Source organism: Salmo trutta, chromosome 14 (genome assembly GCF_901001165.1).
Source record: "Salmo trutta chromosome 14, fSalTru1.1, whole genome shotgun sequence".
NCBI classification, from domain to species: domain Eukaryota; kingdom Metazoa; phylum Chordata; class Actinopteri; order Salmoniformes; family Salmonidae; genus Salmo; species Salmo trutta.
Window position 1 is genome coordinate 46,137,411 of NC_042970.1, and position 18,727 is coordinate 46,156,137.

Consider the following 18,727-nt stretch of genomic DNA (forward strand, 5'->3'; position numbering starts at 1 on the left):
TTAATCCCATTTTGTAACGCAACAAAAGGTGAAAAAAGTTCAAGGGTGTGTAGACTTTCTATAGGCACTGTAAGTGAGACCAATCCGTCTTCTACATGGTCTTCCCCTTCAGCCCCAGTGATTCTAAATGAGCTGAACTGGACCCAGGCGCTGGAGAAGGTGTTTATGGAGAACAGTCAAGAGGATCCTTCACTACTCTGGCAGGCGTTTGGTAGCGCCACTGGGGTCACCCGCTATTACCCAGGTACATGATGTCCTTATTGCAAGAATACATGATGTCCTTATTACAAGAATACATGACGCCCTTATTACAGGACATACATGATGCCCTTATTACAGGAATACAGGATGCCCTTATTACAGGAATACATTATGTCCTTATTACAGGAAAATATGATATCCTTAATACAGGATGTCCTTTTTCTAGGAATACAGGATGCCTTTATAACAGGACATACAAGATGCCCTTATTACAGGACATACATGATGCCCTTATTACAGGAATACAGGATGCCCTTATTACAAGAATACATTATGTCCTTATTACAGGAATACAGGATGCCCTTATAACAGGACATTCAGGATGCCCTTATTACAGGACATACATGATGCCCGTATTACAGGAATACAGGATGCCCTTATTACAGGAATACAGGATGTCCTTATTAGAATTATAGGATCTCTTTTACACCGGAAAACAGAACAATCAAATAATGGGTACATAACCCAATGCACACCAGGACAGACGTGCACAAGCACTTACAACAAACAATCACCGACAAGGACATGAGGGGGAACAGAGGGTTAAATACACAACATGTAATTGATGGGATAGGAACCAGGTGTGATGGAAGACAAGACAAAACCAAAGGCAAACGAAAAGAGGATCAGCGATGGCTAGAAGGTCGGTGACTTCGAACGCCGCCCGGCAGAGGGAGGAGACGACAGGACTTAGAGAAACGATCCACAACGACCAGGATCGCGGTGTTACCCTGTGAGAGTGGAAGATCAGTCAGAAAATCCACCGACAGGTGCGACCAAGGCCGCTGTGGAACGGGTAAGGGGTGTAGCTTACCTCTGGGTAGGTGCCTTGGAGCCTTACACTGGGCGCACACCGAGCAGGAGGAAACATAATCCCTCACGTCCTTAGCCAAGGTAGGCCACCAGTAATTCCCGCTCAAACAGCGCACTGTCCCACCGATCCCAGGATGAAAAGAGGAGGGTGATGTGTGGGCCCAATAGATCAACCGGTCACAAACAGCAGACGGGACGTACAGACGCCCAGCGGGACACTGGACGGGAGTGGGCTCTGCACGTAACGCCTGCTCAATGTCTGTGTCCAGCTCCCACACTGCCGGCGCCACCAGGCAGGAGGCCGGGAGTATGGGGGTGGGATCCATGGGCCGCTCTTCTGTGTCATACAGCCGGGACAATGGGTCTGCCTTAACGTTCTGGGAGCCTGGTCTGTCGGAAAGGGTAAACACAAAACGGATGAAAAACATGGCTCACCTTGCCTGGCGAGGGTTCAGTCTCCTCGCTGCCCGGATGTACTCCAGATGAGAAAAGGGTGTCTAGGCCCCTCAAGCCAATGTCTCCACACCTTCAAGGCCTTGACGACAGCCAACAGCTGCTGGTCCCCCACGTCATAGTTTCGCTCCGCCGGGCTTAGCTTCTTCAAGAAGAAGGCACAGGGGCGGAGCTTCGGTGGTGTACCCGAGCGCTGAGAGAACACAGCTCCTATCCCAGCCTCCGACGAGTCCACCTCCACTATGAACGCCAAAGAGGGATCTGGATGGGCCAGCACGGGAGCCGAGGTAAACAGAGCCCTCAGGTGACTAAAGACCCTGTCCACCTCAGCTGACCACTGCAAGCGTACCGGGCCCCCCTTCAGCAGTGAGGTAATGGGAGCCGCTACCTGACCGAAACCCCGGATAAACCTCCGGTAGTCGTTGGCAAACCCTAAGAACCGCTGCACCTCCTTTACCGTGGTGGGAGTCAGCCAATTACGCACGGCTGAAATGCGGTCACTCTCCATCTCCACCCCTGAGGTGGAAATGCGATACCCTAGGAAGGAGACGGTCTGTTGGAAGAACAGGCACTTCTCAGCCTTGACGTACAGGTCATGCTCCAACAGGCGACCAAGCACCCTGCGCACCAGGGACACATGCTCGGTGAGTGTAGCGGAGTATATCAAAATGTCATCAATATACACCACCAAACCCTGCCTGTGCAGGTCCCTGAAAATCTTGTCTACAAAGGCTCGGAAGACTGATGGTGCATTTATCAACCCGTACTGCATGATGAGGTACTCATAGTGCCCTGAGGTGGTACTGAAAGCCGTCTTCCACTCGTCTCCCTCCCGGATACGCACCAGGTTGTAAGCGCTCCTGAGATCTAGTTTGGTAAAGAAGCGCGCCCCGTGCATTGACTCAAACGCTGTGGCTATGAGCGGTAGTGGGTAACTATACCTCACAGTGATTTGATTCAGACCCCGATAGTCAATACACGGGCGAAGACCTCCCTCCTTCTTCACAAAAAAGAAACTTGAGGAGGCGGGTGAAGTGGAGGACCGAATGTACCCCTGAGGCAGGGAATCGGAGACATATGTTTCCATAGCCTCCATCTCTGCCTGTGAGAGGGGATACATGTGACTCCTGGGAAGTGCAGTGTCTACCAGGAGATTTATCGCACCGTCGATGAGGTGGTAATTGAGTCGCCTTCTTTTTGGAGAAGGCGAGAGCCAAATCGGCATATTCTGGGGGAATGCACACGGTGGAGACCTGGTCTGCATTCTCCACCGTAGTAGCACCAACGGAAACCCCTAAAAACCTACCTGAGCACTCTCGCGACCACCCCGTGAGAGCCCTCTGTGGCCATGAAACAGTGGGGTTATGACAAGCTAACCAGGGTAGGCCCAGCACCACGGGAAATGCAGGAGAGTCAATAAGGAAGAGACTAATTCTCTCCTTGTGACCCCCCTAATCAACCCTGACCCTAATGGTCAACTATCTAAGGCGTGAACAGGGAAAGGCACAGCCACGGGAACAATGGGGATCCCTAACCTATAGGCTAACGCTCTATCTATAAAATTCCCAGCCGCGCCTGAATCGACGAGCGCCTTATGCTGGGAATGCAGAGAACTCAGGGAAAGTGACATACACAAACATATGTGCAACAGAGGGCTCTGGGTGAGAATGGTGCCGGCTCACCTGGGGTGACGCTAGAGCGCCTTGCCTGGTGCCTTGATCCCCAGAGGAACCAACCCGGCACCGACCGGCAGTGTAACCTCTGCGGCCACAGATGGTACACGAGCTGGAACCCCTTCTGGTCTCCCTGCGCACCGCCCCTCCCAGCTCCATGGGTATCGGAGAGGGGGTGCGGGAGGATGAAACCACCAGACCCCGTTCAGAACGTCCTCGGGTAGCCAGCAGGTTGTCCAGCCGGATGGACAAGTCCACCAGCTGGTCGAACGTGAGGGTGGTGTCTCTGCAGGCCAACTCCAGACGGACGTCCTCACGCAGACTGCAGCCAGCGGTGCAGTCTGCCCTGTCGCTCCATCCCGCGCCGGGCGGCCAGGGTCCTAAACTCCAGGGTGAACTCCTGGGCGCTCCTTGTCTCCTGCCTCAGATGGAAGAGGCGCTCACCCGCCGCTCTACCCTCGGGCGGGTGGTCGAAGACCGGAAACGGCGGGTGAACTCCTCAAACTGGTCCAACGCCGCATCTCCCTCTCTCCACACGGCTTTGGCCCACTCCAGGGCTTTCCCGGTGAGGCACGAGACGAGGGCAGACACCCTCTTACGGCCCGATGGAGCCGGGTGGATGGTGGCCAGGTATAGGTCCAGTTGAAGAAGGAACCCCTGGCAGTTCGCAGCCTTTCCGTCGTATTCCTGGGGCAGGGAGAGACGAATCCCACTAGAACCAGGAGGAAGAGGGGCGCTCAGAGGAGACCCCGGTTGTGCTGGTGGAGGCGCTGGAAGAACTCCCTGTCTCTCCCAGCGGTCCATAGTCTGGACAACGCGGTCCATGGCGGTGCCAAGATGGTAGAGCATTGCTGCATGCTCTCGGACGCGCTCCTCCACCCCTATACCCGTGGTACCTGCTCCTGCTGACTCCATTGTCGGGTCGGGGATTCTGTAAGGGGTGTGTACTGGCGGCAGAGAAGTCAGACGCAGGAGAACAAAAACAACTGTTTCCAAATGGCGCAGTTTAATAACAAAAAAACCCACCGGAAAACAGAACAATCAAATAATGGGTACATAACCCAACGCACACCAGGACAGACGTGCACAAGCACTTAATACAAACAATCACCGACAAGGACATGAGGGGGAACAGAGGGTTAAATACACAACATGTAATTGATGGGATAGGAACCAGGTGTGATGGAAGACAAGACAAAACCAAAGGAAAATGAAAAGAGGATCAGCGATGGTTAAAAGGTCGGTGACTTCGACCACCGAACGCCGCCCGAACAAGGAGAGGGACCAACTTCGGCGGAAGTCGTGACACTGTTAGGGGGCAAATAAAAACTGAAAGTTACAATTCTATATGTTTTTATTGCCTTATCTGTAGCCACACCGTGGAGGGCCCCTGATAAGATCGACCTTTATGATGTGAGGAGAAGGCCATGGTATGTATTACCTATTCTGTTCTCTTTTAATAATTGATTTTGATTATGGTTGAAGAGTTCATTTTGAGAATTCTTAATTCTTTCTTTTTCATAAGGTACATCCAAGGGGCCTCATCCCCCAAAGACATGATCATACTCGTTGATGTGTGAGTTCTCAAATTTAAGTTCCAATAACAGTACCAAAATGACTGGTTACACTATAAGAGATTGCAGTGCAGTGCGTGCGTGCGTCTCATGATACCTTTCCCCTGTCCCCCCTCAGGAGTGGCAGTGTGAGCGGCCTCACTTTGAAGCTGATCAAGTCATCAGTGATGGAGATGCTGGACACTCTGTCTGATGACGACTATGTCAACGTGGCCAGGGTGAGTGTGTCTGTGATAGTGTGGTAGTTACTGTAGTTACACCTGGGATTGACATTTCATTGGTTATACACTCGTTTTTTTTGTAGAATTCTATTTCGTACTATTTTCATAGACATCAGCATAAAACATGTTGCACAACCTTAAACAACACCACAATCACTCATATGAACAGTTATACATTTGTTCATAACCAATTTTCTCTTTCACTAACAGTCTTTATCTCTTGCTGTCTATCTCGCCTGCTATCTCACTGTCTTTATCTCTTGTTGTCTATCTAGCCTGCTCTCTCATTGTTGTTCCTCAATCCCACTTCTGCTCTGTCATTCTCTCTCCTTTCTTGTTTCAGTTTAATGAAAAGGCTGAGGCAGTGGTCCCTTGCTTCAAACACCTGGTCCAGGCCAACGTTCGCAACAAGAAGATCTTCAAAGAGGCTGTAAAGCTCATGCAAGCTAAAGGCACCACAGACTACAAGTCTGGTTTCCACTTTGCCTTCAATCAGCTACTAAACGTAAATGACTTAAAGCTCAACACTCTGAACGACCGCATTCTGTACAAGTGATGCCCAATTCTTTAGGGCTCCTACTATGAAATAGACAAGGACATTTTCCAAAGAAAATGTGTGTGCTTGCAATTTTGTGCTTTGAGCAAGCACATGAAGGACATTTCATTACAGATAACAGGCCAACCAGCAGAATATTTACGAGTGGCTCTCAATGACTCGATGCGATGCATCGTGCCTAAGAACAGCCCTTAGCTGTGGTATATTGGCCATATACCACACCCCCTCTTGCCTTATTGGTTAAATATACTTTACAGTTACAGTATCAACCTTGCCTTCCTCTAAATCACCCTGTGCATTAGTTAAAGAAGGTGCACCTGGGGATAAGAAATGGCTGAGAGTGTAATGTCGTACGATTGCAAACAGCAGTGACTACACATTTTGTTAAAATTTTGACCGAAATACTTTGTAGTAATGTTTTGTACACTCAGTGTATATGCATATTATATATACAGTTGCAGTTGGACGTTTACATACACTTAGGTTGGAGTCATTAAAACTTGTTTTTCAACCACTCCACACATTTCTTGTTAACAAACTATAGTTTTGGCAAGTCGGTTAGAACATCTACTTTGTGCATGACACAAGTCAGTTTTCCAACAATTGTTTACAGACAGATTGTTTCACTTATAATTCACTGTATCACAATTCCAGTGGGTCAGAAGTTTGCACACTGTAAGTTGACTGGGCCTTTTAACAGCTTGGAAAATTCCAGAAAATGATGTCATGGCTTTAGAAGCTTCTGATAGGCTAATTGACATCATTTGAGCCAATTGGAGTTGTACCTGTGGATGTATTTCAAGGTCTACCTTCAAACTCAGTGCCTCTTTGCTTGTCATCATGGGAAAATGAAAAGAAATCAACTAAGACCTCAGAAAAAAAATTGTAGACCTCCACAGGTCTGGTTCATCCTTGGAAGCAATTTCCAAACGCCTGAAGGTACCACGTTCATCTGTACCCAACAATAGTACGCAAGTAAAAACACCATGGGACCACGCAGCCGTCATACCGCTCATACCGCCATAAAAAAGCCAGACTACGGTTTGCAACTGCACATGGGGACAAAGATAGTTTTTGGAGAAATGTCCTCTGGTTGATGAAACAAAAATAGCCATAATTGGCCATAATGACCATCGTTATGTTTGGAGGAAGAAGGGGGAGGCTTGCAAGCCGAAGAACACCATCCCAACCGTGAAGTACGGGGGTGGCAGCATCATGTTGTAGGGGTGCTTTGCTGAAGGAGGGATTGGTGCACTTCACAAAATAGATGGCATCATGAGGTAGGAAAATTTAGGTGGATTTATTAAAGCAACATCTCAAGACATCAGTCAGGAAGTTAAAGCTTGGTTGCAAATGGGTCTTCCAAATGAACAATGACCCCAAGTATACTTCCAAAATTGTGGCAAAATGGCTTAAGGACAACAAAGTCAAGGTATCGGACTGGCCATCACAAAGCCCTGACCTCAATCCTATAGAAAATGTGTGGGCAGAACTGGAAAAGTGTGTGCGAGCAAGGAGGCCTACAAACCTAACTCAGTTACACCAGCTCTGTCAGGAGTAATGGGCCAAAATTCACCCAACTTGTTGTGGGAAGCTTGTGGAAGGCTATCCGAAACGTTTGACCCAAGTTAAACAATTTAAGGCAATGCTACCAAATACTAATTGAGTGTATGTAAACTTCTGACCCACTGGGAATGTGATGAAAGAAATAAAAGCTGAAATAAATAATTCTCTCTACTATTGTTCTGACATTTCACATTCTTAAAATAAAGTGGTGATCGTAGCTGACCTAAAACAGGGAATTTTTACTAGGATTAAATGTCAGGAATTGTGAGAAACTGAGTTTAAATGTATTTGGCTGAAGCGTATGTAAACTTCCAACTTCAACTGTACATCACATGTGATTTGTAGTAAGACTTTGCAATTAATATGATCAAAGTTTATTAAACTGAATATCTGAATTTACTGAATACCATTTAACATTATAGTAAAACCATGTGCAATCAAGTATTATTTAATAACTTTGTAAATTTAATGGATTCACATACTTAAATTACAAGGCAATACTGACATTAACCAACCTAATTCTAGGCATATAGATCCTAAAGTTAACTTACAAGACAAAGCATGAACAAAGAGATGCCTACTAGACCAGAGCCCTAGAAGCCTAGGAAATGAGAATTGGTCATACAACTTTCCCCCATAGACTGGAAACAGGATAAGAGAGAGGACAAAGGCATTTAATTCCATCCATAACATCTGAAGGTGAAACTCTTTCAACCCACAACCAACCACCATTGACCAATCAAACGATACCAAGTTTAGTGTAACCTGACCACCAAGCCCAATCTCCACAGGGTGTGACAGCATAGATTCTAAAGGCTTGTGTGGGGGATGAGACCAATTCCAGAGACGACCATAAAACTCTTGCATAGAGTCATTTAGAGTTCACCCTGTATAGATGCAAGTTACTACAGAGACCGTACATCCATATAGATAGCATCAGAGTTATCCTCAGTGAACACGTTTCAGATAGATACCAAACATGGATACTATAGTATTATTATATCACACATTCAATAGTCAGTCCTCTGTATACTGTAACAGAGAGTATAACATTTTGGCTCCTCATAAGGGAAATGGCTGTCTAGTCCTTAGGCATTGTCCTTTGCGCTTTCCTTCTGTTCCTGGCCATTTGCCATGCGGACCCAGAGGTGAAGGCATTGACCTTTGTGCTTTCCTTGGTTTCCTGGCCATTTGCCATGCGGACCCAGAGGTGAAGGCATTGTCCTTTGTGCTTTCCTTCTGTTCCTGGCCATTTGCCATGCGGACCCAGAGGTGAAGGCATTGTCCTTTGTGCTTTCCTTCTGTTCCTGGCCATTTGCCATGCGGACCCAGAGGTGAAGGCATTGTCCTTTGTGCTTTCCTTCTGTTCCTGACCATTTGCCATGCGGACCCAGAGGTGAAGGTTTTGTGCTTTCCTTCTGTTCCTGGCCATTTGCCATGCGGACCCAGAGGTGAAGGTTTTGTGCTTTCCTTCTGTTCCTGGCCATTTGCCATGCGGACCCAGAGGTGAAGGCATTGTCCTTTGTGCTTTCCTTGGTTTCCTGGCCATTTGCCATGCGGACCCAGAGGTGATAGAGAGCACATAAATTAGGGCAGAGCCTACAATGGTAAGAAAGATAGCAAACTAAATATGTAAAAACTAGCTAACATAAAGGAAATGACAGTGTAAAAATGATAGTTATATAAAGTCAAAGATTTCTTAAAAGTATAAACATTTCTGTGATTAAATAGTTTGTAACTTATGGCGAAAAAATGCAACAAAACATGAAAAGCATAAAACCATTAAATACAGTTGGAATGTAGTTAGGACTCTCAAACTGTTTCCATCAAACAGAAAAACAAAAAGTTGGATAAACACGTTTAGATTGTTGATATTGCACTTTGCCTTTGCATTACCAATATATACTGAACAGAAATATAAATGCAACATGTAAAGTGTTGGTCCCATGTTTCATGAGCTGAAATAAAAGATCCCAGAAATGTTCCATATGCACACAAATATTATTTCTCTCAAATTTGATGCACAAATTTGATTACATCCCTGTTAGTGAGCATTTCTCCTTTGCCAAGATATTCATCCACCTGACAGGTGTGGCATATCAAAAAGCTGATTTAAACAGCATGTTCATTACACAGGTGCACCTTGTTCTGGGGACAATAAATGGCCACTCTAAAATGTGCAGTTTTGTCACACCACACAATGCCACAGACGTCTCAAATTTTGAGGGAGCATGCAATTGGCATGCTGACTGCAGGAATGTCCACCAGGGCTGTTGCCAGAGAATTGAATGTTCAATTCTCTACCATAAGCCGGCTCTAATGTTGTTTTAGATAATTTGTCAGTATGTCCAACCGGCCTCACAACCGCAGACCACCTGTAACCACACCAGCCCATGACTTCCACATCCGGCTTCTTCACCTGCGGGATCTGAGGAGTATTCCTTTCTGTAATAAAGCCCTTTTGTGTGGAAAAACTAACTTTGATTGGCTGGGCTTGGCTCCCCAGTGGGTGGGCCTATGCCCTCCCAGACCCACCCATGGCTGCGCCCCTGCCCAGTCATGTGAATTCCATAGATTAGGGCCTAATGAATGTATTTAAATTGACTGACTTCCTTATATGAACAGTAACTCAGTAAAATCGTTGAAATTGTTGCATGTTGCATTTCTATTTTTGTTCAGTATAGTTGTTTAAGTTCATACAAAGACAGAGTGCAGTATCTGCATTTTATGAGTCATAGGTCAAATCAGTGGTCATGGTTGATATGCATAACACATTACTTCATAATAAGATAATACATTAGTGCATTATCACATATCTACCTACAACATGCTGTATTTGGCTGGACAGCAAATACACTTTAAGCCATTTTTCTCAGTTTCACTGTTTGCATAGTTACTACTCTTTGCCTTTGTAGGGCATCATAGTGAAAGCCATATTAGGGGAGCAGCTCAACTTATTCCCCATATAGTGCACTACTTTTTACCAGATCCCTATTTTTAAATAGGGTTCCCTTTGGGACATAGACAGTGTTCCCCTCTTGCCTGCTTTATTCGTCACGTACTTACATTCTGTATTAATCATTCACTTGCTGTGTTTTGTATTAATGTTAGCACACACTCTTTCTGTTTCTCTTTCTAGAAGACGAATGTCCCACGAGCTCACTGCAATAAAATTATCATGCTGTTCACTGATGGAGGAGAGGATCGAGCTCAGGACATCTTTGAGCAGTACAACTGGCCTAACAAAACGGTCCGTTTCTCAGAAACTAAACACACACACAAAACATTTCAATCACTATTTCATTGATGACTTCATTCTTGGAATCCATAAATGCTTCACTAGGGTTTAAAACATTCCACCTGCTTATTTCCTCCTGATTACAGGAATCTTCCAAATGGGATTTCTGGTCAAATGATACCACAATGGACATCACAGTTGGCCGTGTATCTCTGTGTTAATGTCCCTGAATAAAGATTAATGGGTTCTTTGAATTATCTTTCTTCTTAGGTGCGGGTCTTTACATTCTCTGTGGGGCAGCACAACTATGATGTCACACCCTTGCAGTGGATTGCGTGTGCCAATAAAGGTGAGTGGGATCGGTGCAGGGGCTATTTTTCCTAACCAGCATCAGTGAAGATCCCTCTTAACTTGTCCAAAAATAGATGCAGTAGGGGGTTGTAACAAAATGTCCGTTTTCATTTCCTTGAGCCCTAATAAACATGACACTTGTCTGCTTAAGAGAAGTTACTGTAGTCTTTCAGTTTATAACCCCTAGCCTAGTTTATAAGCGCCTGATACACAACCTCCATCTTCACTCTCCCTCATCTGTGCCATAATTGGGAGCTCTGTTTCTCATCCTATCTCTCTTTTTATCCCTCTCTCTCTCTCTGCTCTCCCTCTAGGTTTCTATTTTGAGATTCGCTCCATCTGTGCCATAAGGATTAACACCCAGGTGGGTTTGTCTAGTGCCTCTTACACAGCTGATCCTGGGTCAGCCAGTTCTCCTCCTGGCACTGCTTCCTGGAATTGTTGTTGTTTACCAGAGACTGACTCTAATGTAGCGTTTATATTATTACCCTGAGGTTATTACTGTGAAGTGTTTTCACTTACAGCTGGATGACAGGCAAAGATATATAGTTGGACAAACTTTGCATCTTTCCATCAGAAACAGCACGTAGTCATGTGAAATACTTTTCAGTTTGCTGTGTAACATCAGCATGTGTACGTCCCAAATGGCACCCTATTTTCTACATAGTGCACTACAGAGCCCTGTGTGCCCTGGTCCAAAGTAGTGCACTATAATGGGAATACAGTGCCATTTGGTACACAAGCTACAGAATGTTTAACATCAGTATTGCTACACAGCTGATGCCTGACTGTTTGCTATTCCTGTGTGTTGTTACCAGGAGTACCTGGATGTGCTGGGCCGCCCGATGGTCCTGGCAGGCAGCCGTGCCAAGCAGGTTCAGTGGACCAATGTCTATCAGGATGCCTTGGTGAGGTCACCTAGCTCAGAACATTCAGCTATACCTAATCTATAGCCTGAATGCCAGTCTGTTTGTGCTATCATGCCAACTTCATTGCAGTCAGTCACTGTTTGGTATGACATTGAGTGACAAGGAGTTGGCATGACAGCACAAACAGACTGGCACTCATGCTAATTCATCTACATTGGACTTAAAGGGTGACTGCACTTCCTGCTTAGGCCAAATTCTTTATCAATGCTCATTAAGAATTGCTAGCGGCCATGACTGAAGGCAAACGAGTTGTCTTGGGGGTGTGGTTTGAGGTGGGTCTTTCTTGGGTTTGTCTTTGCCAGTCAATCACAACAAACAAGGAAAGTAGGTAGCCATTTCGAGTTGAAACATTGAAAGCAAGCTGGCAACATGCATCAAACATGTCGTTTGCTTGGTTATGAGCTAGCTAGCTAGCTAATGTTAGCTAGCAGGGATAAAACCTTCAGGTTCAACGATAGCTATGCAAATCTTTTTCTGACATTACACATAAGCGAGAGGCTATGTATTTATCTAGTTACATCACAGTATCACAGCCTAGTATCATAGCAGCGTAGCCTATAATGACATGTAGCTGTTTGACGGTTGACAGCCCAAGAAGAAACTAGTCGGATGTAATCCATATCCTGGCCATCTGCCCAAGATTGTTGAACAACTTTCTGGAAGCCCATTTTCTGTAGAGTAGCTACTAAACACACGTCTTGTCTGGGGAAGAGGTTCCAGTGGGCGAGTTCGTTTTGCGCAGTGGTGGAAAAAGTTTTTATACATGAGTAAAAGTAAAGATACCTTGATAGAAAATGACTCAAGTAAAAGTGAAAGTCACCCAGCAAAATACTACTTGAGTAAAAGTCTAAAAGTAATTGGTTTTAAATATACTTAAGTATAAAAAGTAAATGTAATTGCTAAAATATAAAATGTATCGAAAGTAAAAGTAGAAATCATTTCACATTCTTTATATTAAGCAAAACAGACGGCACCATTTTCTTGTTTTTTAAATTTACGGATAGCCAGGCTCACACTCCAACACTCAGACATCATTTACAAATGAAGCATTTTTGTTTAGTGAGACCACCAGATCAGTAGCAGTAGGCATGACCAGGGATGTTCTCTTAATAAATGTGTGAATTGGACTATTTTCCTGTCCTGATAAGCATTTGACATGTAATAAGTACTTTTGGGTGTCAGGGAAAATATATGGAGTAAAAAGTACATTCGTTTCTTTAGGAATGTAGTGCATTAAAAGTAATGTTGACAGAATTATAATCCAAAACAAACCCTCAAGTAAGTGATGACGCAGTCACTTACCAAACTCAAATTTGGACGAGACTGACTTCATGACCAAAATTATCCTATTTACACCTTGTAGTCAATTTTGACACTATAATTAATATTTCGGACTCATATCGATGCCACATAGGCTGTTTTAAAACCAGAGAAGTTGATTCTAAGGGGCAGTTGACCCTGCAGTATATACACATAGTCCACTGACAGAGACATACCATTGAGTGCTGTCGCGCCTGCTTCCGCTGTTCGAGCGCCAGGCTCCTCAGCATTGCGCACTCCTGCCATCATCATTACACACACCTGCCTTCCCCCCGTCACGCGCGTCAGCGATTATTGGACTCACCTGGACACAATCATCTTTGTCATTACCTTCCCTATATTCGTCTGGTTCCCCGCTCTGTTCCCTGCTTCTGCATTGATTGTCATACGTCCTTGTTTACCCGTGTGCTAATGCTGTTCCTGTTTTGTTCTATGTCTGTTCCCGATTAAATGTTTGACTCCCCGTACCTGCTTCTCATCTCCGGCATCGACCCTTACAAGTGCTCTGAAGGTGGATGATAATATATCCACATCTGATTTCTAAGTTCCATAAGCATTACAATCTCCTGTAATCATATAGTGAGGTGCCATTGCTCAATGTAGACACATTGGGGCGGTTTTCTAGACACAGATTAAGCCTAGGCCTGGATTATGATGTCTTCTGTTGGTAGTGTGGGGGAGGACTATTAGGAAAAAACCGTAACATTTTGTTCTTCTGTTTGTCTTGTTCCTATATAGGGTCTGGGACTGGTTTTTACTGGAACCATGCCTGTTTTTAATCTCACCGTGGATGGAAACTCACAGGTGCAGTCATTTAAAACAGTTCACGTTGACCTAATGGACAATCTTTCTTTAATAAATCACAATTTCTTGAGGTTTTGTTTACTGGTTGTTTTCTCCACAGAATCAGCTCATATTAGGTGTCATGGGGGTGGACGTGCATCTGGACGAAATCAAAAAGCTGACACCACGATACAACGTCAGTATACCGCATCATATCTTACTTCACACACACTTGCATGCACACAAGTAATAATTTATTCTCTGTTCCGTAACTTTGCAGCTTGGTGCCAATGGGTACATATACGCCATCGACCCAAATGGATACCTTCTCCTGCATCCAAACCTTCACCCAAAGGTTATGTATACTTTATTCCCCCACTGAAAGATCACTGTGCAGTTTATAGGGAGTATTGTAAATAGATTGTAGATTGTACATTTCTATTTGATACAAAGTGAATGTGGTTGGATGTAGGTTAGATATAGAACCTAGTGTGTACTGCTTATTGCATGGCATTCCAATTAGCTAAGATAAAATTGCCACTGCATGTATTAAACTGAAAATAGAATACAACCGAGATTTATTCAACTGAATGTGTTACTGTAAAACATGGGGATGCTGTGATATCCCTAATGTGACTGGTGCTTTTCCGCAACAGCTGCTCGACCTACCAGAGCCTGTAACACTTGACTTCCTGGATGCTGAGGTGGAGGACAGCTCCAAACAGGAAGTGAGTATAATAACATGCACTGTGCCATAAACTATATACACTGAGTATACAAAACATTAAGAACACCTGGGCCTAGATTCACAAAACACTTCTTACGTAAGAACTTAAGAAGCTTCTTAAGAATAAAAATAAGAAGTTCATAAGATAGTTTGTAAGATCAATTTCCTCAACAATATTTTAAGATTCAATGATTTTCTTACGAACTTCTCAAATATCTTCTTACGAATCTTCTTAAGATGTGTGTTGCTAGGCAACCAATTTAGCTAGCTATCTAGCTAGGAATGGCAATCATGTTAGCATATTTCCTACTGAGATTACTGTTCTAAAACATGTTTTTGGGTTAGACCATGGAGATGCAACAGCGTATTTTTATATATTTTTTTACTTTATTTAACCAGGTAGGCCAGTTGAGAACAAGTTCTCATTTACAACTGCGACCTGGCCAAGATAAAGCAAAGCAGTTCGACACATACAGCAACACAGAGTTACACATGGAATAAACAAACATACAGTCAATAATACAGTAGAAAAAGTCTATATACAGTGTGTGCAAATGAGGTAGGATAAGGGAGGTAAGGCAATAAATAGGCCATGGTGGCGAAGTAATTACAATATAGCAATTAAACACTGAACACTGCGTTGGTAACATACTATCTCTACATTCCAGATCCGCAAACATATGATTGATGGCAGACCGGGTGACATGCAGATTAAGACGCTTGTAAAATCAATTGATGAGGCAAGTGTGTGTATGTGTGTGTGTATTTGTTAATTACTTCACACCTAGGCAATATATCAGGTATACTTTACTTCACACTTAATTCACAGTAATGACTTTGTCAACCCCAGTAACCCAACAGCCATGGTCATGGATGGTTGATCAACACACTTACGTGAGAGCAAACCGCTTTTAAATATGTGGTTTTTCCCCGTTCCTTGCAGCGATACATAGATGAGGGAGTTCGGAGTTACACCTGGACACCCATCAATGGTACAGACTACAGGTGAGGAGGCAGGAGATGGAGGTGTGGGTTGAAGGGTAGAGGATTAGTAATGGTAACCATAGCAATAGGATATGAACTGCTGAAGATGACAGGTTTGAGAGTGTAGGTGGACGGACTCTATATCTAGCAGCTTAATGGCGGTAGTGTCTTCTATTGAGCCTCAGACTTTGATTAATTTCCTCTGTTTTCTGTTGGGGATGCTGCCACTTGTAGTCTGGGCCTGGTACTGCCGCCCTACAGTGAATACTACATCCAGGCAGACCTGAGTGATGTGATGCTGCAGCTCCAGTGTGAGTACCACTGCCCACCCAGAGAGCCGCTGTCTCCATTTAGCTCTGGTCCAGGGCATTATGTGCGGCTTGATGACACTGAACCCGATAACATGGGCGGTTGATTACTTTTTCTGTCCGTTGCAGATCTGCAATCTTTGCTGCCCAGCTCCTTTGAATCAGGGGGACACGTGTTCCTGGCTCCCAGGTACAGAGATGTGTGTGTGTGTGTGTGTGTGTGTGTGTGTGTGTGTGTGTGTGTGTGTGTGTGTGTGTGTGTGTGTGTGTGTGTGTGTGTATAATCTCATCTCTGTCCAACCATTCTTATTTTAGGGAATACTGCAAGCGTCTGCACATCTCTGACAACAACACACAGTTCCTGGAGAACTTCCTGTCTCTCATGGTGGAGATCACACCAGAATCTGAAGACTGTGAGTTTCTCTTCTTTATGTCAATGAGTTTGTAGAGTGGTTAGGGCCATGCCATTCACCCTACTACACCAGCTTTGAACTGCTGAAGACGACATGGAAGTGTGCAAAAAGCAAACATTTTTCACCTATGATATTTTATAAAGACTGACGGGTTACATTAACTGTGTGTGTTCACAGGTGATCAAGGCCTCATTCACAACCTGATCTTGGATTCTGGAATCATCTGGCAGCTAGCATCTAGAGTGTGGAAGAACAAGGATATCCAAACGTGAGTGAACTCAACAAATAATTGCCCTATATCATTGATATTAAAACCAATTCATTTGAATAATAACAATATGTGAAACGTCTGAGTGAATTAAATTACTTTTTGCTTCAGGTATGGCTTCCTGGCATTATTTGCAGCCACAGACGGAGGTGTAACCCGGGTCTTCCCCAACTCGTGAGTGTGTCTTTGAGTAGTTACAGATATCACTCTGGCTAATAAAATATACTGTGTTTGTTTGTTTGTTAATAATTGCATGCCTTTCCTGTCTGTGAGCATTATGGCAGTTGAATGTGAGTATGCTTGAATACTTACGCATTATTCAAGCAATACTGCTTGAATACTTACGCATTACTCAAGCAATACTGCTTGAATACTCAAGCAATACTGCTTGAATGTGAGTTGTCCTGTGCTTCCCAGGGCTGCTGAGTCGTGGGATGAGGACCCTGAGCCCTTCAACTCTAACTACTACCGCCGCAGCCTTGACAACAAGGGCTATATGTTCAGAGCTCCACCCAGAGCCTGTGAGTAACACACACTGATATACGCTACATGGCTAAAAGTATGAGGAAACCCCCTCAAATGAGTGAATTTGGCTGACAGGTGTGTAAATCTGAGCTCACAGCCATGCAATCTCCATAGACAAACAATGACAGTAGAATGGCCCATACTGAAGAGCTCAGTGACTTTCATTGTGGCACCGTCATAGGATGCCACATTCCCAACAAGTCAGTTCATAAAATGTCTGCCCTGCTAGAGCTGCCTCGGTAAACTGTAAATGCTGTTATTGTGAAGTGGAAATGTCTAGGAGCAACAACGGCTCAGCCGCGAGGTGGTAAGCCACACAAGCTCACAGAACTGGACCACCGAGTGCTGAAGCGAGTAGCGCGTAAAAATCGTCTGTGCCCGGTTGCAACACTCATTACCGTGTTCCAAACTGCCTCTGGAAGCAACCTCAGCACAACAACTGTTCGTTGGGAGCTTCATGAAATGGGTTTTCATGGCTGAGCAGCTGCACACAAGCCTAAGATCACCATGCGCAATGACATGCATCGGCTGGAATGGTGTAAAGCTCGCCGCCATTGGACTCTGGAGCAGTGGAAACGCATTCTCTGGAGTGATGAATCACGCTTCATCTGGCAGTCCGACGGATTAATCTGGGTTTGGCAGATGGCAGGAGAATGCTACCTGCCCGAATGTATAGTGCCAACTGTAAAGTTTGGTGGAGGAGGAATAATGGTCTGGGGCTGCTTTTCATAATTTGGGCTAGGCCCCTTAGTTCCATTGAAGGGAAATATTAACGCTACAGCATACAATGACATTCTAGACGATTCTGTGCTTCCAACTTTGTGGCAACAGTTTGGGGGCAGGCCCTTTCATGTTTTAGCATGACAATGCCCGTGTGCTCAAACCGATGTCCATACAGAAATGGTTTGTCGACATCAGTATGGAAGAACATAACTGGTCTGCACAGAGCCCAGACCTCAACCCCATCTAATACCTTTGGGATGAATTGGAAAGCCGACTGCGAGCCAGGCCTAATCGCCCAACATCAGTGCCCGACCTCACTAATGCTCCTGTGGCTGAATGGAAGCAAATCCCTGCAGCAATGTTCCAACATCTACTGGAAAGCCTTCCCAGGAAGGTGGAGGCTGTTATAGCAGCAAAGGAGGGACCAACTCCATATTAATGCCCATGATTTTGGAATGAGATGTTCGACGAGCAGGTGTCCACATACTTTTGATCATGTAGTGTATATGACCTTGGATATAAAAGTCAGGATTTTAGATAGCAAGCAGGTTGTAGGCATTTAAAGACATTTCACTCATATAACATGAAAATAAGTGATCCACACATTTTGTTTTTAACCTGTCAGGATAACACAGATCAATCACTGCTTTCTGTTTGCATGAACTTTGACCCTGTTAACCTTTGTCATAGCCATGGATGATCCGGTGACCTCGGAGAACGGCACCATTGGAATCCTGGTCAGCACTGCCGTGGAAGTCAACCTGGGAGGCAAGAACCTGAAACCGGCAGGTAAAGCTGTTTTGGTTATGAATAAAGTAATTGGAGGAGGTGTTATCTTTTAATGTCAATGTTCCCTAGCGTTGCAAAATTCCAGGAACTTTCCCCAAATTCCCAGGAAATCTGGAATCCTCCAACCAGGATTTCTGGAAAACCTGGGAATTTAGGGAAAGTAACTGGAATTTTGCAACTCTAAGGGCCTGAGATCCTAGTTGCTTTGTCCTGCTCCATCTTCTTAAAGTAGAAGTTCACCCAAAATCCCAA

At 44.7% G+C, this 18,727-nt stretch overlaps 1 protein-coding gene across 2 annotated transcripts in view; it reads left to right on the forward strand.

The window, feature by feature from the left end:
* The window catches only part of cacna2d2b (calcium channel, voltage-dependent, alpha 2/delta subunit 2b), an 80,908-nt gene that overhangs the window by 50,800 nt on the left and 11,381 nt on the right, over positions 1 to 18,727 (forward strand). For both annotated transcript variants that reach the window (XM_029776128.1, XM_029776127.1), the window contains 22 exons: positions 113 to 244; positions 4,573 to 4,630; positions 4,726 to 4,776; positions 4,893 to 4,992; positions 5,339 to 5,500; positions 10,257 to 10,367; positions 10,626 to 10,704; positions 11,021 to 11,070; positions 11,525 to 11,614; positions 13,694 to 13,759; positions 13,860 to 13,934; positions 14,019 to 14,093; positions 14,395 to 14,466; positions 15,134 to 15,205; positions 15,409 to 15,470; positions 15,684 to 15,760; positions 15,887 to 15,947; positions 16,073 to 16,170; positions 16,348 to 16,438; positions 16,550 to 16,612; positions 16,856 to 16,959; positions 18,377 to 18,475. In XM_029776128.1, the coding sequence (XP_029631988.1) occupies positions 113 to 244; positions 4,573 to 4,630; positions 4,726 to 4,776; positions 4,893 to 4,992; positions 5,339 to 5,500; positions 10,257 to 10,367; positions 10,626 to 10,704; positions 11,021 to 11,070; positions 11,525 to 11,614; positions 13,694 to 13,759; positions 13,860 to 13,934; positions 14,019 to 14,093; positions 14,395 to 14,466; positions 15,134 to 15,205; positions 15,409 to 15,470; positions 15,684 to 15,760; positions 15,887 to 15,947; positions 16,073 to 16,170; positions 16,348 to 16,438; positions 16,550 to 16,612; positions 16,856 to 16,959; positions 18,377 to 18,475 (1,848 nt within the window). The remainder of the gene's footprint in view (positions 1 to 112; positions 245 to 4,572; positions 4,631 to 4,725; positions 4,777 to 4,892; positions 4,993 to 5,338; positions 5,501 to 10,256; positions 10,368 to 10,625; positions 10,705 to 11,020; positions 11,071 to 11,524; positions 11,615 to 13,693; positions 13,760 to 13,859; positions 13,935 to 14,018; positions 14,094 to 14,394; positions 14,467 to 15,133; positions 15,206 to 15,408; positions 15,471 to 15,683; positions 15,761 to 15,886; positions 15,948 to 16,072; positions 16,171 to 16,347; positions 16,439 to 16,549; positions 16,613 to 16,855; positions 16,960 to 18,376; positions 18,476 to 18,727) is intronic.